The 27,754-nt window shown below is 39.5% G+C and overlaps 1 protein-coding gene across 1 annotated transcript in view; it reads left to right on the top strand.

Moving 5' to 3' along the window:
* The window catches only part of LOC135202565 (histone-lysine N-methyltransferase SUV39H2-like), a 294,666-nt gene that overhangs the window by 158,148 nt on the left and 108,764 nt on the right, over positions 1 to 27,754 (top strand). Inside the window, exon 8 of the mRNA XM_064232058.1 lies at positions 10,369 to 10,503. Coding sequence (XP_064088128.1) covers positions 10,369 to 10,503 — 135 coding nt within the window. The remainder of the gene's footprint in view (positions 1 to 10,368; positions 10,504 to 27,754) is intronic.

Here is a 27,754-nt window from a genome sequence, read left to right as displayed (position 1 = left end):
CATATGAGATCTGCTGCTCGCTAGGGCCATACGTGTCCGCAGACACAATCTTTGGGGCAAGAAGTACCACTCATCCTATCCTGTAGAAAATGGTTAGGAAGAGCTGTTAATTATAGTTGTTGGGTCGCCGCCAGTGGTGGAATTCTCAATTCGTAAGCTTTAGTTAAACATCCTTAACTTTGGCTAGGTTGGTCAGGTGGTGATATATATTACTTCTTAGCCCTCATAGTATGGTCAATATGGTCTAGTCACATTGTGGTCACGCTCCCGTTGACAGATCATCTAGAACTCACCAGCTATACAGGTCTCTACCTTGCTGGAGAGACTAGTAAAGCAAAAGCCGACTTGGGTGACAGTAATCACGAAGTCAGCTATGCTAACAGGTATGGAACCAAGATGTCAATCATCTGCATGTATATGTTTCCTAAAATCCTATTCTGTCTCTCCCTACCTCCAAAGGTGGGATTCAGCTATATATATATCTGACAGGTAAGTTTCATGAACAAAATATTGTAATGATACAATAATGTTTGTTCATACTTACCTGGCAGATATATATATTCAAAGTACCCACCCGCCTCCCCTCAGGAGACAGTGGGAATAGAAAATCTGAATAGAAAGTGGGAATGGTTCCTGATACCCGCCTCCCAGCGGCGGGAATGGGTACTAACCACCTGGCCGACCACTGCGTGTGCCGGAAGTTTTTGAAATTCTGTCGGTCTTTGGAGAATACAGCTATATATATATCTGCCAGGTAAGTATGAATAAACTTTATTGTATCATTACAATATCATATTGAAGGACATCAATCGAGTTTGGAGAAAGAGAGCCAATATCAATCTTAGGGACAAGATCTCAATAATTCCACCTATTCTAACAAGAGGCTTCGTCCATGGACGAAACGCCAGAACCTGGCCAAGTCAGTACCACTGCAATTCCCTCCGCCATCTCTAACCATCCACACGGACGCATCACTGGGTAGGATATTCATAATACAAGAAAGTACAGGGAACATGGTCGGATATGTTCCACCAGTTCCATATCAATGTTCTAAAAGCTATGGCAGTTTTCCTGACCTTAAAACGACTGGCTCCGGCCAGGAACAATCATGTGAGAGTAGTCTCGGACAGCCTAGTGGTGGTACATTGTATAAACAGAGGAGGCTCCAGGTCAAGCAAACTAAATCACGTATTGATTGCGATATTCTCATTGGCAGTGAAAAATCATTGGCACCTGTCAGCAACTCACCTGGCAGGAGTAAAGAATGTTATCACAGACGCACTTTCCAGGACAACTCCGCTGGGATCGGAGTGGTCCCTGGACAGGAAGTCATTCCGGTGGATTTGCAATCAAAGCCCGGACCTTCAAGTAGACCTATTTGCCACAGAATCCAACCACAAACTACCATGTTACGTGGCACCCAACCTGGACCCTCTAACTTATGCCACAGATGCGATGTCCATAGATTGGAACAATTGGCAGAAGATTTACCTATTTCCACCGGTGAATCTTCTGATGAAGGTCCTGCACAAGCTAAGATCTTTCACAGGACAAGTATCATTAGTGGCACCCAATTGGCCAAAGACCAACTGGTTTCTGCTTCTTCTAGAACTGAAGCTCCGACCCAAACGGATCCCTCGTCCAGAACTGACACAGACAGTACAAACTCAGACTGTGTCAGCTTCCTCAAGAATTCTGGGTGCCCTAACTTTATGGACTTCATGAAGTTTGCAGCCCAAAAGGACGCTAGTATTGATCCATTAAACATCTTATTCATAGAATCAGATAAAAGAGAATCAACGCTCAGGCAATATGATTCAGCAGTGAAGAAGTTGGCCAAATTTCTAAAAGACTCAGAGGCTCATAAAAGGGATTTTGACGAAGGAAAAATCTATTTCTGGGTGATTGGCTCGTGTCGCCCTATGAAAGATATAAATCGAGTTTGGCGATCGAGAGCAAACGCCAAATCTCGAGACAAGTTGTCAGTAATTCCACAGATCCTTCGCAATCAACTCCGTCCATGGACAAAAGTAAAGAACTTGGCCAAGCGGGTACCCCTTCAATATCCCCTTCCAGTATTAACCATTCACACGGATGCCTCCCTGTCCGGGTGGGGGGGATATTCTCAGTTCAAACAGGTTCAGGGGACTTGGTCAGTTCAATTCCGCCAGCTCCACATAAACGTTCTGGAAGCAATGGCAGTATTTCTTACCCTGAAGAGACTTCTTCCCCCAGAAAAGTCTCATCTAAGACTAGTTTTGGACAGTGCAGTGGTAGTTCATTGCATCAACAGAGGAGGGTCCAAATCCAAGCATGTGAACCATGTCATGATAGCCATCTTTGCCCTAGCAAACAAACACAAATGGCATCTGTCCGCCACTCACCTGGCGGGGGTAAGAAATGTGATAGCAGACGCCTTGTCCCGGTCAGTCCCTCTGGAATCAGAATGGTCCCTAGACGACGGGTCATTCTGGTGGATATGCCGGAGAGTCCCAGGTCTCCAAGTAGATCTCTTCGCCTCACAAGCGAACCACAAGCTCCCTTGCTATGTGGCCCCCAACCTGGACCCTCTGGCTTATGCCACGGACGCCCTGTCGTTAGATTGGAATCAGTGGAGAAAAATTTATGATTTTCCTCCAGTGAATCTTCTCTTGAAAGTCTTGAGCAAGCTGAGGACTTTCAAGGGACTAGTAGCCCTGATTGCTCCAGACTGGCCCAAGAGCAACTGGTATCCTCTGCTTCTGGAATTGGGTCTCCGACCTCAACGTCGCCAAACTCGATTTATATCTTTCATAGGCCGACACGAGCTGAGCCCAGAAAATGACCACGAATCTGGCAATTTTGTTCCTTAGAACTCTATTTGAGAAAGGCCTAGCTGCTACTACCATCACAACAACCAAGTCAGCCTTATGGAAGATTTTTCAGGTTGGCTTTAATATTACCTTGTCAGATTCATACTTCTCCTCGATTCCGCGAGCACGTGCCCGTCTGAAACCAATAGACCACCCTCATACGGTCTCCTGGTTTTTGAATGATGTAGTACTTAAATTAGCCTCAGACACTAATAATGAGTCATGCTCTTATATAACCCTGCTTAGGAAAACTTTATTCCTAATGGCCATGGCCTCAGGTGCCCAGAATACCTGAACTCTCGGCTCTCTCTAGGAATCCAGACCATATGGAATTCCTCCCGTCGGGTGAAGTATTACTATCCCCAGATCGGAGGTTCTTGGCTAAAAACGAGGACCCACAAAACAGGTGGGCCCCATGGAAAATCATTCCTCTGACACAGGACACATCATTGTGTCCTGTCGTTACCCTTAAATCCTTCTTAGCCAGGACATCCGAAAAATCTTCAGGCCCTCTTTTCATTAGACAGAAAGGTGGTACGGTTTCTCTTAAAGGTATTAGACAACAAATACTCTACTTTATTAAACAGGCCAACCCGGATTCAGTCCTACACGTCCATGATATCCGAGCAGTGGCTACCTCCATTAACTATTTTCACAACATGAATTTCGAAGACCTGAAGAAATACTATACGGGTTGGAAATCTCCAGCACTTTTTAAACGCCACTATCTCAAGAATTTAGAGGCCGTTAAATTCCCAGCAGTTGCTGCAGGGAGCATAGTCTCCCCTGAACGATTAACCCTTAAACGCCGACTGGACGTATTTTACGTCGACATTTTTTGTCTCTCGGGTGCCGACTGGACGTATTTTACGTCGACATACAAAAGTTTTTTTAAAAATTCGCGGAAAAATACTTTTAGGCCTACCAGCCGAAAACACTTGAATCACGCGCCTTGGGGGATGCTGGGAGTTCACGGATCAAGGTGTTGTTTTGTTTACAATCGTTACGCAGGCGCGCAAGCGCGAATTTCTTTCTTGCCGCACTAAAAAGTATCTGTGACACATCTCTGAAATTATTTCGTCACTTTGACATAATTTTTTTACCATTTTAAATTAGCTGTTATATGTAGTATTATATATGAAAATGTGTGCATTTTTATGTAGAATACAGCAAAAAAATACTCATGATTGTAGCTTTTATCAGTTTTGAGATATTTTCATATAAATAACGATAAGTGCCAAAATTTCAACCTTTGGTCAACTTTGACTCTACCGAAATGGTCGAAAAAACAAAAAGCAATTGTAAGCTAAAACTCTTATATTTTAGTAATATTCAATCATTTACCTTAATTTTGCAACTAATTGGAAGTCTCTAGCACAATATTTTGATTTATGGTGAATTTATGAAAAAACTTTTTCCTTACGTCCTCGCGGTAACTCTTCCGAAAAAAAATCATACATGCGATTGTGGTAATGTTTGCACCATTTTAAATTAGCCGTTACATAAAGTTTTATATATGAAAATGTCCGCAATTTCATGCACAACACAACTAAAAACAACCCATGGTTGTAGCTTTTATCAATTTTGAAATATTTTCATATAAAAAATGATGTGACAAATTTTCAACCTTTGGTCAACTTTGACTCTAGCGAAATGGTCGAAAAATGTAATTGTAAGCTAAAACACTTATATTCTAGTAATATTCAAGCATTTACCTTCATTTTGTAACAAATTGGAAGTCTCTAGCACAATATTTCAATTTATGGTGAATTTATGAAAAAAATAACATTTTCTTTACGTCCGCGCGGTAACTCTTCCGAAAAAATCATACGTGCGATTGTGGTAATGTTTGCATCATTTTAAATTAGCCGTTGCATAAAGTTTTATATATGAAAATGTGCGCAATTTCATGTATAATACAACAAAAAATAGTTGAAGGTTGTAGTTTTTCTCATTTTTGAAATATTTGCATATAAATCACGATAAATAGAAAAAAAACACGTTCAGTCAAATTTGACTACCGAAATGGTCGAAAAACGCAATTGTAAGATAAAACTCTTACAGTCTAGTAATATTCAGTCATTTATCTTCATCGTGAAACAAATTCGAAGTCTCTAGCACAATATTTAAAGTTATGGTGAATTTTTAAAAAAACTCCTTCCCTCCGCGCGCGGATTCTCCGCCACAAATCTCCGAAATGCGTAAGTCCCATTCTCGGAATATTTGCTCCGTTTCATATTAGGCATTTCATAGAGTTTTATATATGAAAATGTGCGCAATTTCATGTAGAATAAAACGAAAAATATTTGAAAGTTGTAGCTTTTCTTATTTCCGAAATAATTGCATATAAAAAAATATAAAAAAAATTCGACATTCGGTCAACTTTAACTCGTCAGATATGGTCGAAAACTGCATTTGTAAGCTAATATTCTTACAGTATAGTAATATTCAATCATTTGTCTTCATTTTGAAAGAAATTGGAAGTCTCTAGGACAATATTTAGATTTATGGTGAATTTTTGAAAAAATTATTTGTTTACGTCCGCGCGTTACGAATTCATGCATTATTTTGTGATAATATTTTCTCTGTGTTGCTTTTATCGTTTTACAATGTGTTTTATACCAAAATGATTGCAATTTAGTGTACATTACAACGAAAAAAAAAGTAACTTGTTACCTTGAACCGTTTTGCGCACAGCGCGATTTAAATACAATTATATATGAAATTTCGTTTTTGCGCTATCTTATATCGCATTATTTATATATGATAATGATAAATTTTTTCATTTATGATGGTTGCATACTAAATTTCAGCCAATGACAAAAAAAAAAGGAGCCAAAAATGAACTCTTAATCTTGAAAACTAAGTGCGCTGTGATTTAAAAAAAAAATATATTTTTTCCGCTTCCGCGCTCACTCTGAAACGTCTCCGGCACACGGGAGACATTTTTTTTTTTTTAACCGCTTCGGCGTTTAAGGGTTAATCTTATCAAACTCCTTTCCTTCGGCTTTGGTCACTTCTTTTCCCTTAATACCGTAAATAAGTAATTTTATGCCTCATTATAGTGCATTGAAAAAAATTAATTCTCTAAATGAACCTTGGGTTTCATTAACCCCTTTTTTATATACTTGTTTGGTATCTGTTAAGCTTGGATGGGAATTCTTTGATACCTTTTCACCAGCAGACACAGGTCAAACCCAGAAAAGGTATTTTGGCGAAGGAAAACTCTATTTCTGGGGGAAGACCTGTGTCGCCCGGTGAACCCATCCCTTCTACTCCTTTTTCCCACCCATAACCAATCCAAGCTAGGGTGTCAGTCAATTCCAGGAATGTAGATGGCGCGCGGGTCGGGTGGTAGTAGCGAGAGCGAGGTAGGGGGAGTAATCTTCCTAACGGCTCTCGCCGTGGGAGGGATTTTGGAAAGGAATCTTCTAATTGGCAGAAGACCTGTGAGTAGTGGCTTCCACTCGCCTTGTACTTTAGACCCGACACCCTCTGGGTGCTCGCGCGAGGGTAGCAACCTCAGCATACCATGCTAGCTTTTTTCTCTGGTATATCTAGTATCTATTTACACTTGAAAAAGTGAGCTACAGGACTTTTCAGCGGGTGACACAGGTCTTCCCCCAGAAATAGATTTTTCCTTCGTCAAAATCCCTTTTTAGAATTAGTAAACAATTTTTGTATACGAAAAATGTATGTAGTCATGAAAATAACATCAAAATACACTAATTAGTGATTATTTATTGTTGGAAAACCCCGTAAATAGGCGAATTTCCCGCAAATAATTGATAGATATTGTCCTGAAAGAAATCTACGAAACCACGGGTCTGCTAATCCAGAGAACAAGAGTACGGCAGACCCACTATAATCAAGTGCCCAGAGGGAAAAAGAATGTGAAAGATTTTACACTTGCTCATCAAAAAAACCTGTTCTACCAGGTCTTGTCTTCATTACTTTAATGGATTGCATTACTTACTGTGAGGCCAGACCCTTTCAATGTATAAGAAGGGTTGAAGTTAGGAAGGTATAAAATGTCTGCCAAAACAAATTTACAGTGAACCTGTCAGTGAGTGTTGCAAACGCTAGGGCATTGCCCAGATGCGATCAATAGGTAAATTGCCAAACTATGTGGCTAGGCAAGGGCTAATACATTAAAAATGGCTATAGCTAAGGAAGCAGGCTCAGCCCTAGAGATTTGGAATGTTATACATAGGTATCATGACAGGCATGGGATGTGCAATTGCAGAGCTAGTGAAAGTTAGGGAACTATTGTTTTGTTTGTGCAGGACTCCTTGGAAGGGTAATAAAATAAAGAAATGGGAAGATATTTACAAATTTGAATTCAGTGGTGCAAATGGGAAAGGGTGGAATGGCATTAGTTATGTCCTGTAAGGAGATCTTATAATTGTGATCTTACTGGGGTACATAAGAAAAAAAGGATCATAAGGGTAAGGCTACGAGTGTGTATCTTCTTCAAATGGAATGTAATAAAGAGGAGAAAGACAATTTATAGTCAGACCTGAATAAGAAATGCAATCGATTGAAGCAGAAAGAACTATTATTGGAGATGACCTAAACTGGTGGATTAGTAAAAGCAAGTGTGCTAAAGTCATCTCTGTGGAGAACATGGCTACAACAACCGAAATAGAGATGGCAAAAGGCTAATTGACTTTGTAGTATTGTGATTAGGTAATAGCAAACATTCTTTTGTAAGTAGCCAGAAAACCAAATTGCATATGAGAGTGCTTCAAGATGTAATCAAATGAACTATATCTTGTACAGAAAAAAAAATTGTAACTTAAGACTGAAGTCATCCCTGGGGCACCTTGTAGCTGCACATCAGGTATCAGTTATAGACTTAAAATTAGAATAATAGGAGCCAAGAGGAAATGCACTTGCCCAAGAAAAGTAACTGGTTCAAGCTTAAACAGTTTAAAGAAGTGTATTGGAAGCGATCACTTTAGAGATGAATATCAGTGAATAGTTGAGTGCACCCTGACAATGGAAATCATGTTAAAACAAGGTGAAGACATATCAGGAGAAAGTAATGATAAATTATAGGAAAGGAATAAAACTGGTGGTTTAATGAAATATGCAACAAAAATAAATTATGAAGCAAAGGAGAAACAGGAAGAGACTTGGTTAGAAAAGGATAAAATCTATATGGAAAAGTAAAGCAAAAGGGCAGTAACAAAGGTAAAAAATAAAGCTTATGATCAGATATGTCATTTGTTTCAAAATGAAAATACAAAACCAATAAGGACATAACCTGTATAAAGCATATACAGGTACTATCCTACTTACAACCAAGTTTGGTTCCGACCCACTGGTTGTAAGTCAGAATGGATGTAAGTCGAACCTTAGAAAGTGGCCAACATACTGGGTAGGGTATACTATCAAACCTTTGCTATATAAAAGTGCCTACTTAGTACTGTAATATAATGTACTTCTACTAATTCATTTTAATCATTTATGTAATAGTATATATTACGTACAAGCAGGCATTGAGTTACAATGGGGTTAGGTTCTTGCATGCATGTCAGAAGTCGATTCTTACGTAAATTGGTTTGCAATTCAGTCTACAGTACAGTTAATACCAAATGATGCTGCATATAGGGCAATGTAACTCAAACTGATGCTGCCTGAGTGATGAGAGTTCTCATGAGATGGCGCAGTGCCAAGTAACTCAATGGTCAACTGTCTGAAGTATGGTTGTAAGTACGAGTGGTCGTATGTCGAGTAGGTTGTAAGTCTGATAGTAGTTGTAAAGGGAGCAGATGGAAAAGTGCTTAGAAAAGAAGGGAACTTAAGAGATGTAGTGAATACTTTTAAAAATTAGTATGTGAAGAAAATGAGAATTCATCAGGGGAGATGGGAAGTCCAAATTTTGGATTGGTTAGAGATAGTGAGAGGAAAAGTAAAGGAAGCTCTGACAGATGAGTGGGAACGCTGCCGAGACGGAGAACATTGCCCAATGACGTACTAATTTATTCATAACAATTTTACATGGTAACCAAATGATTCCAGTACCAGATCATAAAACTAAACTTAGATCAAACAAATGAAAATAAAGTAGTAGAGCGCAACCAATCCACGGAAACCGAGGCTGAATACACAGAGCAACCATCAACTCAGGAGGAGGTCGGCTGAGAAGCGACACCCACCAACCTAAGGTCCTGGAGGGACCCTCTACACCCCCCCTCCGCTGATTCGGATCGGTTGTCAGCGACAACCTGAACGAGAGGAGCACCCAACTACTGGGAGCCTCACGTGAGGGGGAGGAAAGGAGGACTGATGGGGTGACGATCATATGACCCAGCGTATCCCCGCGGATAATGGATCACGAGGAAAACGCAGGGACAGCCTATGTAGGCTAACCGACATAACATCCAAAATATACATAGACAAAATAAAATCAATTACTTAAAGCTAAAAGAAAATCATGCTTTAACACCGTGGGGGGGGGTGGGGGGGGGAGGGGGTGACATATGAATATAAAATCTCGTAAAATATAAAACCGCTATGAAGGCCACCCGATAACGGTGGGTGCAAAAAGGAAACTCATAACTTGCCTACTGTCATAACGATATGAAACAGTAGGCAGACGAAAAGAAAATAAGGGAAAAATAACTGAATGAAATATACCAAACGTAAAAATAAAATATAACGGTGGGAAAACGGCGAAGCACGTAACAACGACACGTGCTCGAAGGAAGACCCCCGTGCAAAACCATGAAAATAATGAAAATAACAAAAACATAAGAAAAGCAAAAACAGGATTGACCCAAAACTGCCACCCAAGACATAAATAAAATATGTACTGAAATACAAACGGTACAAGCAGGATGGATGCCCACGCGAAACCGATACAATACAAGGGTACGCCGTAATGGCGACTCGCCGCCGCTACGGTCAAGTGACGCCTAACAAAACCCTAAATAAAGGCAAATCAAAAGGCAAATTCACTCCCTAAATATTGTCAAATGCGGAACCAGTACTTAACTTGGGTGAAGAGGCAGATTGACGATCCATAATGAAAAATTAACACAAAATATGATTAAACAACGGACAGCTCTAAACGAGCGTGCAAACGCAAGGTGGCTATCGAAAAGTATGACGTCACAGACGCCTTCAACGGGGTAGCAGGGTGTGACCTATGGGTCAGCTCTCCGTATTTAGGGGCTTTTGATGAGGAAAAGGCTAATTGGAGTGTTTGCTGTGGTAGTGTTTAACACTCGCCCCAGATTATACCGACACCTTTTATATAGGTGAGCGAGTCAGAGAGTTCTGACATGTTCAATTTAGCAGTTCTCTGGTATTATAGCAATATTTTACTAGAAATAGTGCTAAAGGATACTTATTTCACGGAGCGACATGGCCAAGCCCAGAAAAGTAGTATTCAGGGGGGAACAGGGTAGTAATTGAATAAACTTTAATTATTCTTTTTCATTATTATCATGAGCTTTTGCAATATAAAAATATATTGTTAATTTACCATGCAATGTTTTAATTTCAGGAAGGACAGGGAGTCACTGTGCCTAATGACCCATTGTGTGGGTGTGAGTGTACAGATTGCTACAGTAGCCAGAGTTCATGCTGTGCTTCTCAGAGTAATTCATGGTTTGCGTACAGCAAGTATGGAAGACTAAAGGTAAGTTATCACAGTACATATGTTTTTATATGTACAAGGAGTACTCTTATATAGTAGATGCAGGTATATCAGTTTCACATGATTTTTAAATTAACGTTTTGGGGTCAATAAATGGCTAGACTGGAGCTGCTTATGAAGCAATATAATTTTTTTCCTCAGGTTTGAGGGCATTTGCAGTAAAGTTTTATGTTTTGATGAGTTTTTGAGCTTAAGAATTGCAACTGTCATCATGAAGGAGTTAGAGGTGAAGCTGATTTTGTACTGGTAATAAATTGTGGACATAGTTAGTATGTGTACTTTTAATTTTTTTTCCAAACAGCAAGGTCTGTATTCATATAATGCATTAGTAGGTAGTGTTTTTAATGGCAAGGTATAAGATTATTTTTATTTCTACATGGTCTTTTTTTTATTGTTTACAGTTCCTTTGTTGTCCTGTCATTTTTTGGCTGGGACTCATAACTTTTATTTTCTCCGTATATCATGATCACATTTGCTGAATTTTTGTGTAATTCCATGGCATATTCATGTTTATATCTTTATATTCCCATTAATCACTTATTGCTTTATTTCCATAGACTTGGAATTCTCATTTTCATCAGATTTATATCAGGCTAGAGAACCTAAAGTGAATGCTCACTCCCTGCCCTACCAGTCATACTGCTTCTGCTTCATGTACACTTTTTTGTGGGACTTGATACAATAAGCAGTTTCTCAGTGGGTCACCATGATTTCTAACTTTCCATTTACTTTCACTTATTATTACAATATACTCTTTTGTTGTTTGTTTTAGTCCATGTGGTTTAACCCTTACTGGAAGGGGATGATCATGTGATGCATAATAACAGCTTTAGATGTTCAATCTGGTCTGCATCAGGTGAGAATCAATATTTCATGCCATACAGTTTGAACAAATTTTGTGGGAATAATGTTCAGATCACTTCAATGGGTTGTAAATGACTTCTGGCCGGAACAGGACGGTTTGGCACTGCCCTTTTCGCGCAGATCATTTGGCTCCACCGTTTTGGCGATAGACAGTTTTGGCACACATTATTTTGGTGATGAGCTCTTTTGGCGCCAATTCAGAATAAAAACAAAAAGTTGAATATGATAGGCAAAGCTTTAATGACCATCCACATAGATTAGTAATGTTAATCAAACCTCTTGTCTCTTTATATGTAAACTGACTTACAAAAACAAAAAGTCAAAAGTTGAGAGTCAAAGCTTCAACGACCATCAGTAGATTAAAGTCTTATTTTGTAATAATTTTCTCATTTAACACTTATGATAATCAAACCTGTTGTCCCTTCATCTTGGCAAATGCAGTACAATTTTTTCTATTATTCTGTACAGACCATACTTGAAATGGCAGAAAACATTCTAAGCAAGAGAGACAAGCCAATATTTGCTTTCGACTGTTATATACTATATGTGTTTGATAAATGTAGCAAAAACGATCCTTCTGTAAAATTTTGGAGATGCAAATTAAAGAACGAGTGTAAAGGTCACATTCACACTAAAAACCATGAGTTAGTAAAAGAAGTGAACGGACATTCTCATGGTGCTTAATCAGCAAATGTGTAAGTTTCTAAAATCATCATATATATATTTATTTACCCTAATTATTTTAGTATTGTGTTGTATTCTATTTCTAAAAGTAAATCTAATGTTTTATTATTTTTTGCCTTTTCAAGAATGAAATAAATCAGTTAGTATTAGATAAGTAACTAAATGAATAAGTAAATAAGTAAGTGAAGAAATATATGAAAAAGAAAGAAAGAAATAAAGAAACTAAAGTAAATAAATTTATGTATGAGAAAATAATTACAAAGTGAGATTAATCAATCAATTTTCGACTTTGTTTTTATTCTGAATTGGCGCCAAAACGATAGAGCCAAATGATCTGCGCCAAAACATAATGAACTCACTTATGGCAACTTCTATGGCAACATTAGTACAGGCAGTCCCCGGGTTACGACGGGGGTTCCGTTCTTAAGACGCGTCGTAACCCGAAAATCGTCGTGAGCCGGAACGACGTTCTTGAAAACATGTCCACAGGGAAAATTTCACTAATTTGCAATTTTTCTTAGGGCCGTATCTCTAAAATTATCACTAATTTACTTTTTTCATGTGCAACACTGTGTATTCACAAATTACTGTATATTTTCATTAAAATACAAGAGAGAGAGAGAGAGATTACATAAAACTATTAAATTCGTTGACCATTGTATGGCATTGTTAAGCTCTGAGTGTCACTGGAGTTATGAGGTAGGGAAATTGATACAGAAAAAGACGAGAGGAAGAAGTTTCTTTTGAAATTAGTTATCGTATTATTACTTCTTCTATTATTATTATTATTATTATTTGAAAATATAATAAACACGTGCGTCTACCATAAAAATTCTCTCATCTCAGTAAGAAAGAGGAATTATCCTTACAAGTGAAATGGAAAGGTCATTTTCATCTCTTTAAAATACAACCATTATGAATTTTGTAATTAAAGTTTTATTATTATTATTATTATTATTATTATTATTATTATTATACTGATTATCAATAAACTATTTTACATACTAGTACCATATTCTTTCATTCGGTAGACCAGAGAGAGAGAGAGTAGAGAGAGAGAGAGAGAGAGTGAGTGTATCACTCTCTGTTCTCTCAAAAATACTTATAACGCTTCCAGCAAAAGAGAGGGAGGGAGTTACCATAAAAATTCTCTCATCTCAGTAAGAAAGAGGAATTATCCTTACAAGTGAAATGGAAAGGTCATTTTCATCTCTTTAAAATACAACCATTATGAATTTTGTAATTAAAGTTTTATTATTATTATTATTATTATTATTATTATTATTATTATTATTATTAAATAACTGAAATTATCAATAAACATTTTACATACTAGTACCATAAAAATTCTTTCATCTCGGTAAAAGAGAGAGAGAGAGAGGAGAGAGTGAGTGTATCTCTCTCTGTTCTCTCAAAAAATACTTATAACGCTTCCAGCAAAAGAGAGGGAGGGAGTTACCACTATGACACATTATTATCTTGTGTGGCAGAGAGAGAGAGAGAGAGAGTTAACCTTAATTAAAAGTGACATGAATAGATTAGTACGTATTGTATTTCTTTAAAATACTATCTCATATGAATTTTGTAATTACAGTTATTATTATTATTATTATTATTATTATTATTATTATTATTATTATTATTAGAAAGTATTAAAACAAATAGTACAAGTACATAAAAAATCTCGAGTCTCAGTAAATGAGAGAAATTTCATGAACACCTGATTGCAACACTGCAGCTCTTCCCCCTCCTGGCTGTCACAGAACTTGATATCTCTTGACAGTTTTAGTACCTGGATCCCGAGAAAAGGTTACTGGACGAAAACTGGGATTTCCTTCATTCTTCCATAATTTTTTAAATATAAGCTAAAATCTTACTAATTCACTATGGTATTTTCTTTAATGAATTGATATTATTGCTGTATAAATTAATATTAATATTTGAAAATAGTAAATCATTTATTTATTATACAAAAAAACATACATCTTTGTAGTAGAGAGAGAGAGAGAGAGAGAATTATTATTTTTATTATGTGATATCATTTCAACTTATTTAACTTACTAATACAGTATTAATCAAAATTAATATTTGAAAATTAGTAAATCATTTTTGTATTATAAAAATTTATTTAGTCATGAAAATAAACATCAAAATACACTAATTAGTGATTATTTTCGTCGGAAAATACAAAGAGAGAGAGAGAGAGAGAAACTGTGCTAAACTATAAAGGATTCTTATCATAGTATGCGTTTTTTAAAAGCATCGTTAACTCGGAGCGTCGGAAGCGTCAGCGTCGTAACCTCGGAACAAGCGTTGTAACCCAGGGCGGATTTTTCAATTAATATTTCAGAAAAAGCGTCGTAACCCGGGGACCGCCTGTAGTCCTCATTACAAGATAGTGTGACTTGGGATTTCATGGAGGAATATACTGTACCTCCCCATCTCAACCTGTAGGCGTTAGTGCCATCAGTGCTCCTCATGCAGTACACTGTAGACATTGCTTAACCCTTAGATTGCGTCAATATGCATTTGGAATTTCCCCCCTGGGTGCGTAAAACTTCATAAAAAAAATGAAAATGCTCCAATTGGCTTCATATACCTCTTGCTATAAGAACAGGAAATATGTGTTTCATATCTAACGTTATTTTTTTCTTAAAATATGATTAAAGTCCAGAAAAATACTTTTTTTTTTTTTTTTTTTTTTTTTTATAGAAAAAAATTGAAGAAAAAAAAATTGGAGTGCATTATACATAATTCTTGACCCAGCATTTTGTTTGGGGAGCTAAAACTAAAGTAAAGGCATGTGGATTGAATTTGCAACCATTTCTTGATAAATAACTATACAAAAATACTCTTTCTTTAGTAAAATAGGTACCTTTTACATATTGCTTTTTTGAGATTTTGTATTATTGAAAGAAAAGCTGGAAAAGAATTTGCAATATAACTTTTATTTTATACATTCAATATTTATTATATGAAAATAACAGAGAGAAGCTTTTATATAGGATTTAAAGACAGGAATGAAATTGAAAAGTATTTAGTGCATTATATATGAAAAAATATCTTTTCAAACGAAATGGGTATTTTCATTTAGAAAACTTTTAAACAAAACTTCAGCTAACCACTGTTTTTGCCTAGCTTACATTCACAAGTCTTTTTGTATTTGCTTACAGTATGGTACATTTTAAACCATGGCAAAATGCACAAAGGTGGTTTGTTAGGCCAGGTTTCACAGTGATATGTCGTTTGTCTTATTATGCACTGCCCTTTTTTCTTCAAGCAGCAGTCGGTACTTTTTATATTGCAAACAATACAATCAGGCTTGTGATTTTTGTTTACAAATTGAGTAACGAAATGCCTACCTGTGAGTGTTTGATGATAATGGTGATTCCAGTCTCCTCTTACCAATCAGTGGCCTTTTTGAATAATCTTCCAACAATCCACTTGCAAAACCATGTAAACTGGTACAAGATAAGACTTATTGTTTGATCAGTGGTAACTAACCATTGATCAAACAGTAATTCTTATTCAAACTTTTCCAGGCTGAAAACTAAGCTAACCTACACAGCAAGCATAGGCTACATAGTTGTGTGAGTGATACAAAAAGAAATAAAACAATCATTATTTTAGATAAAAATATAAAACTAGAGTGGAAAACAAAAGTAATCTAACCTACACAACTGTGCATGTGAAGCAAAAGCAAGACAGGAAATGCAAGAAAAAATAATAATGACTGGTGTTATGAGTTTAGCTTGCATTGCTTAATCATTACTAACTTTCAACACTTTCCAAATAAACTGGCTAAATCAATCAGTACTCATTTTTCATTTTCCAAACAACGTCCACAAAGCCTAGGCCTCTAAAAGGGATTTTGACGTAGGAAAAATCTATTTCTGGGCGAGGAAGCCGTGTCGCCCAGTGAAATGTGTCTGCTTTAGCACTATTTCTAGTAAAATATTGCCATAATACCAGTGAACTGCTAAATTGGACATGTCAGAAGCCTCTGACTCGCTCACCTATATAAAAGGTGTCGGTATAAAACTATTTTGTTTCCCAAACATTGTCCACGAATCGTAGCCTACCTAAAAAAACTGGCAAGTAATGTTTCGAGTAGGCAAATCCTCCTCTCTTTCTCTCTCTTCTTAATCTGTTTTTCTATTTATATAGAATTACATGTACATATATATAAAGGAAGTATGTCTTTATATAGCCTAACATAAAAACATAAACATGCAGTCCCCGGGTTACGATGGGGGTTCCATCCTTGAGACGCGTTGTAAGCCGAAAATCGCCGTAAGCCGGAGCATCATAAAAAATTCTAAGAAAGCCTTACTTTTAATGCTTTGTGTGCATTAAAAACTATGTAAACTGCATTCTTATTGCATTTTTCATAAGAAAAAACAAGTAGTGATTATTTTACATTTTTGTTGTCATATTTTTTCTGCCAGATCAGTGTTGTAGGTGCCGTAACCCTGGAAATAATTTCTGATGAATGTAATTGAAAAGCGCCTTAACCTCGGAACGTCGTAAGCCAAACCCGTTGTAACCCAGGGACTGCCTGTACATAGTTTACTCATTCATATATTTGTGTACATCTACGATCAATTAAAAGGCTCAAAATTTAAGTGGCGGTTAAAGGGCCAAATAATAACATCTAGATTCTCTCCATTATATCTGCTTCATTTTACTATTACATAAGCTTGTGGTAACTTATCAAAATATTACTTTCAACTTGCATTGATTGATAAAACAAAAAATGCATTAATAAGTAAAACATACCAATTTATAGCGAATAAATGAACAAAATACAAGACCTCTCTTGCCCAGCTGGGCGTAAATATTGAGTTCTTGTGTAATTGTCATGTTTTGTTATGCCACCAATTGATGGTGCGAGATATTGTCATCAGGTTTTCTATGATTGTGAATCAAAGAAAATGGACCATAAATTTTAAGGGTAAACATTTTTCTATGGTGGTAAACCAGTGTCGATGCTCGCTCTTCTAAAACAATAGTCTGTCATCGCTCAGGGGCGACAGCCGCACTCTTGAGGGTTAAGGTTCATTGCAGGCTCCCTTTGACCCCTAGCTGCAACCCTTTCATTCCTTTTATTGGACCTCTGTTCATTTGCTCTTTCTTCCATCTTTCTACCTTCTCACAATTGATTCATAGTGCAAATTTGAGGTTTTCCTCCTGCTACACTTTTCAAACCTTTTTACTCAATTTCTATTTCAGGGCTGAATGGCTGCACTGCTGAGACCTAAGTATGACCTGGCTTGGCCTTTAGCCTAAATTCTGTTTGTTCCGACGCTGTATACTTATCTCGAACTACTTTAATAGGAGAATCCTGGATGTCAATCCGGTACTGACCAGAAAAAATCTGGTTATCCCTTCCACTCCTAGCCAGGTACATCCCCTGAAGGTCAACGGCATGCAACTAATGACCTACGACCTCAGTGCTTTCCTGGTCACTGACCTGTCCACGTGTGTCAGCTTGTCTTCCGAGTATCGGCCTGATCCTTGTTATTTCTGTTGCCTTCCGAGTGTTAGTGCATCTCTCCCTTGTGTGTTTGTGTGCCCTTCAGTCGATGGAGTCCGTTCCTCCTCAACAGCATTGTCCTGGCCCGTCGGAGGCGAAGTCTTGTGGGGCCTTCCTTTCCACTCTTCCTTTGACCCCTACTCTTTGTGCTCCAAGTGTCGGGGCGGGCCTTGCTTGCAAGACTCCACATGTGAGGAATGGATACATTGGCCACCATGAGAAGTCAGAGAAGGGCAAGTCTCCTTCAAGAAGTCTCGTTTGGAGGAACCCTTGTCTGCGAGGCTGTTACTGTTGCCATCTTCCCTCCCAAAGTCGCCTTGGTGGGGACCTAGGTGAGTTCGTCGCCAGGTCTCTGCCCATTGTAGACCCCAAAGATCAGTTTTTTTCTACTCCTGTACAGGTGATTGTTCCCCCTGCGATGACGATCTCTGAAGGCGGTTGGCACCACTCCCTTCTCCATGGCTTGCCCCCATCCAAGAAGCGGGGTTCTCCACTTGGGAGGCCCGGTGCGGCTCCCTCCGCTGTTGCGCTCTTGCCTCCCACACTGGACCCACGTCAACGGGCCTCCTGTTCACGTCCTTGGAGGGATACAGCATCCCTTGGAGGCAGTGGGAGCTGACGGGTTCCTCAGTGCCAAGGCTTCTGGGGGTCCTTCCTCCAGCAAGGAGCAAGGCTCAGGCCCTTGCCCATGTGGACCGGGTAACATCAGGGTCCAAGAACGCCCTGCGGCCACATGGCTTCCTCAAGCTTCTCCCAGTAGTCAAGGCCAGCAGAGGTGGTTCTACACCCCAGAGAGTGCTTCTTCTACCCCCAAGTCCTTGGAGGATAACCCTCGCCCCAGCCTTTTCGGTGTAGAGACTTGTCGGGTTCGGTCTCCTTCTCAGCAGCAGGAGACCATGAGATGGAGACCACGGCGTGGGCCACCATCCAGGCAGCCACCTGGCTCGACCTACAGGCCAGTGTGGTGTCTAGATTTTCTACCGACTAACTTGAAGGACGGGGCCAAGTTGGCCCAACTCAAGGAGCTGGTCCTGTTTGGTGGAAGGCCATCGGCTCCTTCAACTTCAAAGGTGATCACCCAATGGACTAACTGGGTCCTCCTCAGAATGGACACTCGGCTAGCCAGATGGCCTAGACCAGTGATTCCCAACCAGGGTTCCGTGGAACCCTGGGGTTCCTTATGCCATCATCAAGGGTCCCGCAAGAAGTCTTTAAATAAATAGGTATTGCAAATGACGCTGATCTGAATTTCCACAGAGAGAGAGAGAGAGAGAGAGAAAGAGAGGTTCCTTGAAGGTATAAAGGTTTGGAATCACTGGCCTAGACGACTTCTGGACAGGGAAGCTAACCTATTGAGGTATGCCCGGATTACGGTGGAGTCTCTGGCCAGAGGACCTTGTGGAGGAGGCCCGGGAGTGTTGACAAATGGCCAGCCAGGACTCCTTCTTCTACAGGACCTCCTCCTTCAGACACCCAGCACAGCATAGGGTGATGGATGCTCCCCGACCTAGACAACAGCAGAGGGCGTCCACTAACCAGGAACCAGTCTCTTGAGGTTGGGTAGGACAAGGGAGTCAACCCTCCCCTGGGGCCCCCTTGTTGTCTTCCTCCTCTTACAGACCCAAGTCCTCGGCTTCCCGAAGGGGTCGTAACAGCCGCTCTCCTAGGAGGAGGTAGGACAGGAGGCCCCCCCTCCTTCATCTGCTCTTGCCACAGGTGGGGGGTTGCCTCTCGAGTCATTGGCAAAGCGGGGAGGCCCGGAGGGCCATTCCCCGGACAGTCCGGATGCTCAGGGACGGCTACCGGATACCTGTCCAAGACATGAAGCTGGCCCTAGTCAGAAAACTGTAGGGCCACACAACCCTTCCTTGGGACTCCCGGCCCAGGAGGTGTTGCGGTCAGATGTCCAGTCATTACTTTGCCTTCCGTACAGTTTGTACCGCCCGGGGACGATGACCTCCTGAAGGTGGTGTGGTCCTGCTTCAACCTTTGGGGCCCTCTGTTGGCCGAGGTGTTTTCCTCTGCACTCCGCTAGGTGAGTGAGGCTCACCATGCTACGGTGCCCGCAGCTCACCCTGTTACGGTGCACGCAGCCTCGGAGCCGGGTGCTCTGTCCGTGTCAGTCGGGGTGGCCATCGGTATGTTGTCCACCTTGTCTGGGCTCTCTCTCACCTCCCCCAAGGGGTTTGGCTGCCACAGGAGGCAGCAGGAGCCTATGGGATGTTCAGAGTTCCAGTCTTGGTCTTGTTCCGGCACCCCTCCTTCCCGTGATGTTGGAGCCGATCGCTAGGACTCTCCCCTAAGGTGAGGTGCCCCCGGTGGATGTAGTTCTAGCCCGGTCCGAGCACAGTAAGAGGAAAGGCAAAGAGGCCCCCTTCTCCCAGGGATTATTCCTCTCTGAGTCTTTGGACTCAGACAGGTCCTCCCGTAGGAGGTGTGGAGCGAAGCGGAGGCGCCATGCCGGGAGGAGTCGAGCGTGTTCTTCTTCCTCCTCCCCAGGCCGCTATTCCTGCTCTCCCCATCACCGCTACCCGACCGGTTGGTCCCTGCAGAGGGGGCCCCGAGTTCGTGGCTCCCAAGATGGTCCCACGAGCGGGGTGCTCCGCGCCACCACTGGTTGTTCCCCCTGCAGTCTTAGTGGATCCTGCCCCGGTACCAGTGGGCCCCTTGGCAACTGATCCTGCGAGGCAGGCTCCTTTCCTTGGTGTCCCTCCCCTCCTTCCTGCCCAGCGGAGGAGGTGGAGCCGTTCACCCTCTCTGGTCGGGTTCAGGGTGCAAGCCTGCGCCAGTGGGAGTCCTTTCCTAGATGAGCACCCATTCCCATTGGCGGCCCCCCGGTCAGAGCCGCCTGCCATCACCGACCTTCCCCCCCTCTGCCCGTGATGGCCCCTTCTTGCCCCCTAGAAAACGATGAAGACGTGGCGTTCATCCAGGACAAGCTCCAGAGCACCTTGGAAGGGCAGCATACCACTGACGAGGGGGTCGACCTTCAGGCAAATCCTGGCTCTCATTAGGGCCAAGAACCATCTGGCAGAGCCCACCCCTCCCCTCCTGACGCTAAGAGGTCCGTAGCTGTGGACTTCCTCTTGGGGGTTCCGAAGGAAGCCAAGCCGCCTCTGAGTCTTCTCTCAGCTGGGAACTGGTGCAGAGGAAGAGGTCTCAAGCCTCTGGAGGGCAAGATTCCCCATACAGCAGACTTCCTAATACACCTGACTCTTGACAAAGGCTTCTCGGTAGCAGCCATGAAGGGGGTCAGGGCCGCCCTAGGCCAAGTCTTCCTTCTGAAAGGTTTGGATTTAGGGAATTCTGGGCAACTTTCAATGCTAATCAAGAGCTTCAAACAGTGTCCCCCCCCCCCCTCCCCCCCCCCTCTCTCCTCCTTCTCTCTCTCGCTTCTCTCTCTCGCCTCTCCTCTTCTCTCTCTCTCTCTCTCTCTCTCTCACGTACCTTAAAGGCATTGCAGTGGGACGTTGATAGGGGGATGGATTCCCTGAAGAATCCCCTTTCGAACCCCTCAAGGACATCCTAGATGGAGCTGACGATGAAGACTGTCTTCCTACTGCCGTTGGCTTCCACCAAGAGAGTAGGGGAGCTGCATGACCTTACCTTACCTTACCTTACAGACCTTACAGATCGTTCGGGTTTCCCCAGGTCCCTCAGTGTGAGGCACCTCTAATGTCTACCAGAGAATTGCTAATGTATCTTCTGGTATATTTTGCATCTTCCAATCTTGGATGGTCCGGGATGCAGCTTAGATATGTCGAGCTTATTCTTGAACACATCTACATTCACTCCTGATATGTTCCTCAGATGAGCTGGTAATGCATGGAATAGACACTGCATTGTCGATGCTGGTGCGTGGTGGATTAATGTCCAGTGTGGTTTCCTTATTTTTCCTGGTATAGTTTTGGGCACTATTAATCCACCTCTGCTTGCTCTTCCTGATATTTTTAGCTTCATGATGTTTTTGGCAATTCCTTCTATCTGTTTCCATGTGTGTATTATCATGCAGCATTCTCTTCTCCTTTCTAGACTATATGATTTTAGAAATTTTAGTCTTTCCCAGTAGTCAAGATCCTTAGCTACTTCTATTCAAGCTGTGAAGGACCTTTGTACACTATTTGTGCAGTGTCCTTTTGGTAGTGTGGGTACCATATATTGCAATATTCAAGTGGACTACATACATACGTTTTGTAAAGCATAATCGTGTTCGGCTTTTCTTGTTTTGAAGTGCCGTAACAACATTCCCATTTTTGCTTTGCATTTTGCCAATAGAACTGCTATTTGATCATTGCATAACATGTTCCTATTCAGCATCACACCAAGGTCTTTAACTGCTTCCTTATTTGTGATTGTTTTGTTATTAGGTCCTCTATATGCCTAAAGCATTCCTTCTTTATCTTCATAATTTATTGATTCAAATTTATCAGTTAATTACCATCCTATTTACATCTGCCCATTCATATATTTTGTTTAAGTCTTTTTATAGCGAGTTTTTATCTTCATCACAAGTAATTTCTCTACTTATTCTTGTGTCATTGACAAAACTACTCACTACCGAGTCCTTAATATTACTGTCTATGTCTGCAATCATAATAACAAAAAACAATGCAGCTAGCACCGCACCTTGTGGCTCACCGGATATTACCTTAGCTTCAGCCGATTTCTCATCATTTGCAATCACTATTTGTTTTCTGTTTTGTAAAAATTCTTTTATCCATCTTTCCTACTTTGTCCACTATATTATGTTTTTTTAATTTTCTTTGCTAATATAGTATGGTCTAACTTATCAAAAGCTTTTGCAGAGTCTAGGTAAACCACATCTGTTTCTTTTCCGTTTATCATATTTTTATATATGTTCTCATGGTGGACTAACAGTTTGGTTTTTGTACTTTTCCCAGGTACAAAACCATGTCCTATACTAAACAAATTATTTTTCATTAAATGTTTCATAATATTTTTCTTCATTACCCTTTCATACACTTTCATAATATGTGGTGTTAGACTTACAGGCCTATAACTACTTGCCTCTAGTCTTGATCCACTTTTGAAAGTAGGGGTAATATATGCTAATTTATGTTCATCACAAATCTTGCCTGTATTTACACTTTGCCTTAATAATATTGCAAGCAGCTTTGCAACAGAATGAACTGCTTTCTTTAACAAAATGGCAGGGACACCATCTGTTCCGGCTGCTGACCCATTTTTAATTTTATTGATAGCCTGCACAATATCAGCTTCATTAATGTCTTATGTCCAATAAATATTCACTATTTTCATCTCTAATTACTGTATCATTATCTTCATTACAATAGTTTAGGGTTTTGCTTGATATTTTCTAGGGTATTTTCTTCTAAGTTCCATTTTTCATTTTTTTATTGTATAATCTTTTGTTCTGCATTTTCTATTTTACTTTTTAGTTCCATCACTCTATGCATTCTTTTCTTTTGCAAGACCTTTTTTCCTCTTTCTGATTTTCTGGAACAAGATCCTTCTGTCTCTTGGTATGCATGACTGATGTTTACTTTTCTTCTTTGGTATATACTTATCCACTATTTTATCTTAATATTTTATATAATATACCCATATTTACCTGTATATCATAACTTACAAATGTTTTCCCAATCTTTGTTTAATTCTTCATTTATTTCTGACCATTTTATATTCTTACTATAAAAATAGTTTTTTCCATATCCTTCCCACTTTTTCATCTCTTGCTTATCTCTGTTTTCACTTGCTTTGGAATGGACTGTTAATTCTATGACATTATGGTCTGAAATACTTGTATTATACACTATTATTTCTTTTATATAATTCACCACTTTCACAAATACTAGGTCTAAAGTATTATCCTTCTAGTAGCATATCCAATAGCGTTTCAAATTGCCTCTTATCTTCTGCACTTCTATTACACTTTTTTTTCTATGTATAAGTACAATCACAATCTCCTCATCGTTCTTTCCAATCTACGAAAGGAGAGTTGGTCTCTGGATAGGAGTATATTCCAGTCTTTGTGATTTTTACATATATCATCCAATTTTTCTATTACTCTGTCAAACTCTTTAGTATTAGGGGGTCTATATATTACAATGTTCACTCATTTTTCAGATTCAAATTCTACCCCTATTAATTCACATTCTGAGTTAATATATTTCTCATATATTTTTCCTTGATTTATGTATCTCCCATATATCACGGTTCCCCCTTGATTCCTGTTTTTTCTATCTGATCTATAAGTTTGGAACCCCTTTATCTGATTATCATTACCAGTCTCTTGGGAATACCAAGTTTCACTTATATTCATTATATCTATTTTTTTGGTTTGGGTTAGTTCTTTTAAGAATATTTTTCTTTTTGAGTTATTCGTAACTAAACCCTGCACATTCATCACTATGATGGTTTGCGTGTTATCCCCATCATTTAATATGGGTAATAATAAGGATTTTGCCATGTTTCTTTCCTGTTCTGGTATGTTGTTCTTTTCTTCATTTCCAGAAATTCTGACATTAAAAAATCCAACGTTTCCAATAAATTTGTGTATGAATCTGAATTTATCCTCGTATCTGCACCATCCTCCTGGCATTGTATATACAGTGCTTGTTCCTTGCACTGTATCTGGGTGCTGATGCTTGAATTCTCAATGCTGACATTTCATAACCCGGTGATGGCTTGTTCTTTTCCTTCCCCTCGTTTTCTTTGTTCCTTTCTTTATTTGCTTCATTTTTATTTTTATTGTATTATTTATTTGATTTTGATTCATGGCTACAGGGTGCATATATCTACATTTTTTGTTGAACTTGCATCCTTTTCCTTCTTTTAAGTTTTTGCATATTTTTTTTATGTAGATCACTGCATTCATCCTCATAGCCGTGTAGGTATGCACATTTGCCATAAATCTCATAATTGTGACACCTTTGGATGCTTCTAGTAATATCTTTCACCGAATCTGCAATTCCCTCTTTTCAAAAGGGTGCAGACTGTATTTCTTTTCTTATTTATCTAGCTCTTTCCCATCGGTATGAAGATCTGGGTACAGCCTCTTCAGGATTTTATTTTTTGTTGTCTTGTCGTAATTTATTTCATCTTATGTATGCTGCTGTATTGCCTCATTTGTAGTATCTATGAGTATCTCTGCATCCATACTTTTGTCCTGTTCTTTATTTTAATTATTTTTTTTCTATCACTTCAGTTTTATTTACTTCTTTTCCTTTTTCCTCGTCCTCTTCCTCATCTTCTTCATCCTTTGCTATTTGCACATTAAGTCTCGATTAAATAACATTATCTATCCATGAAAGACATGTTGAGCAAAATACTCTTGTGTCCTTACTTGTATTTTGCTGGACTTCTGCACATTAAGGATGCATTGGTACGTGGCAAGCATAGCATTTCCTGATCAGGTTTTGAGGATTTAAAATACTATACCACACCTTACATAAATTATGTTTTTGGCATTCGTTTCCCTATTGCATCAATCAGTATATTCACTATATTCACCTTATTAATATTCTTTGTTGGAATATATTGATTGATGTAAATTTTCTGTTCTGGGCTCAGCCCGTGTCACTACGTGAAATGTCCCTTTAGCACACATTTCTAACGTAAAATATTTTCAAAATATTTTCTGCAGACTCTCCAGTTTGAAAGATCATATCCTTGCAATATGTTTATGAATATTTTTAGTTAGGGTTGTTATTGATCTCATAGATAAGAAATGCCAGTTCCGTTCCTGCTAAGCCATCAAATTGCATGTCTGCAAGGCAAGCAAGATTTCTCCATTGCTTTCCACTGCTGCTGCCACTCACTGCCATTCTGATCAAATTTTTAATAATCCACTCGTAACTAACTTAGTCAGCACTTTATCCTACTATTCTGACATTACTCTAATCACCGACAGTTTGCGAACACTTCTAGCTATAGTTCATTTTCTAGTTGTACGCGATATCGGTTAATTATTTAGACTGTGCACAGGTATGTCTCACCAAGCAAAATGGCACTGAGAGGTTTCCCACGTGAAAGGGTGGAAAGAGTTCGCCTGTCAGTATGTACCCTCTTTCGTGGTTAGACTCAGAACCCCTCAATCATGGACGACAGATTTGTCGAGTTCTCAGTCCCAGCCATAGCGAGATCAGACAATCCTTAGGATCTGCTCTTGTGTTTGGTCCAGGCAGTGAGGACGACGGGTTTGGCTTACGGCGTCCCAAGGTTACGGCACTTCAATTATATTCATTAGAAATTATTTCCAGGGTTACTCCGCCTTAAATCATTGTTAAAAGCTTTTAATGTCAACCTTGTTTTTTTTTTTTCCTATAATAACACACTAAAAAGAATGTTGATAAAAAATGGCCCCAGAGAAAGCAACAACATAATATATTCTATGTATGTATGTATTGTCCCTTCATTTTATCTCGGACAGTCTAGCAAAGGCCTAGAAGTAAGGCTAAGCCAGCATAAATATTCTGTAAAAACTGGGCAAACATCTAATGCAATATTCATTCGTTTAAGTGAAAACAACCACCGAATAAATTGGGTTGGTAGTTCAGTAATTGCAAGGTCAAGAGATGTCTTATCATGAAATCTTTTAGAATCTGCTTTAATATAACTTACTTTTCATTGTAATTTCAAAGTTAGTCATGGCATTTTTCATTTAGACCCTTGTATTTGTAACATGTTTAAGGATGACCTCAAAGATATAATTACAGACTTAGATAAAAATTAGTTGCCTTAGCATTATCTTTGTTTTAATGTGTCTGACATGTATTGTGAAAATGTATTGTGAATATGGTTTTGTTTACCAAGTTCTGAATAGCTGTCACGTATAATCCTTTAATTGTCTTGTCCTTGTATCTGAGATGATTGTCTTAAACCTTTAATTGCACCCATTGTTTATGCTTGTTTGGGAAGGTTACTCATCTTCCATGTGTGTCGGATTCTAACTTCTAATCTCTATAATCCCTATCTGTCAGTTATACGAATCTTCTTGTATTGTCTTTTACCTCATGTATGTCAGTTTCTGCTTAGTAAAGGACGTTTAACGTTGAAAGGTCTCGCAGATACTCCTTCCTTTAATTTTCCTTCTTGGCATATATCTTTATATATATATATATATATATATATATATATATAATATATATATAAAGATATATGCCAAGAAAGAAAAATAAAGGAAGGAGTGTCTGCGACATATATATATTTATATATATATATATAATAATTTACATATGGGCTTGGCCTTGACAGAGGCTCCGATATGTAAACAGAAATAGTTGAGGGAAAATAAAGGAAATTTACTTGAACTTACCGTAAAAGGATTTATAGTGATAATTTACTCTAGAGGAAAGGTCGCCAGAAACTCAGCTAAGTACTTTACAGCTATTTATTTACAAGAGGCTGCTTAACAGCCAAGATTTAAGTAAATGCAACTGGTCCCCACATGGACTAATAATATCTCTCAAGTGAATGATAGCTGGCGCAAAATGGAATTCGTAAAAGCTGGTTTCATAATCTTGGGTAATGCAACACTTGCGGGCGGAGAGACTTGACACGTGACTCAGGGAATCTGGAAAAGGATCCCAGATTAAACAAGATGAAAGAAAAATGACTTCTTGCTCAGATTACAATTATTTAGCTCTCTAACACTGGGGCAAAGGAACCCTAATGGTTCACTGAGGTATGCACTGAAGACTTAGTCTTTAACAAGTCACAAGGAGGAGCACGTGGCCCGATGAGGACAAAAGGCTTTTGATGTAGGAGGGATAAAAGTAAGACTTGAAAATGAAATTAGCAAGAGTCATATGGTAGTAAAAGGTGCTGGTTTGGAGTTTACACTTTTAGACGTACCTGGATGCCATGTTCAGTGGATCTTTGTAGAAAAGTGCGGCGTCCGGCTTGGTCTCAGATTTGGGCGCGCCAATAACGCCGTTAGGCTTAAGTGTGGGAGGCTGGCTGGCTGGACATCCGTCCGAGGTCACGAAATGCAGTCGACTGAGAGAGATACTGGTTGTCTTGGAATCACGGGGCTTCCATATACCGCCTCGGGCACTGCCTGAAAAGTGATAAACACCGCCAGCAAATTGGGAAGGAAAATAGGTCTTATTGTAGAAGTCCCTAAAATCCATCTCGAGGCCTAGCTACTCTTGTAACTTGCCTCTC

Source organism: Macrobrachium nipponense, chromosome 30 (genome assembly GCF_015104395.2).
Source record: "Macrobrachium nipponense isolate FS-2020 chromosome 30, ASM1510439v2, whole genome shotgun sequence".
Taxonomy (NCBI): domain Eukaryota; kingdom Metazoa; phylum Arthropoda; class Malacostraca; order Decapoda; family Palaemonidae; genus Macrobrachium; species Macrobrachium nipponense.
Note: the sequence above shows the minus strand (reverse complement) of the source record. Positions and strands in the feature narration are given on the sequence as shown.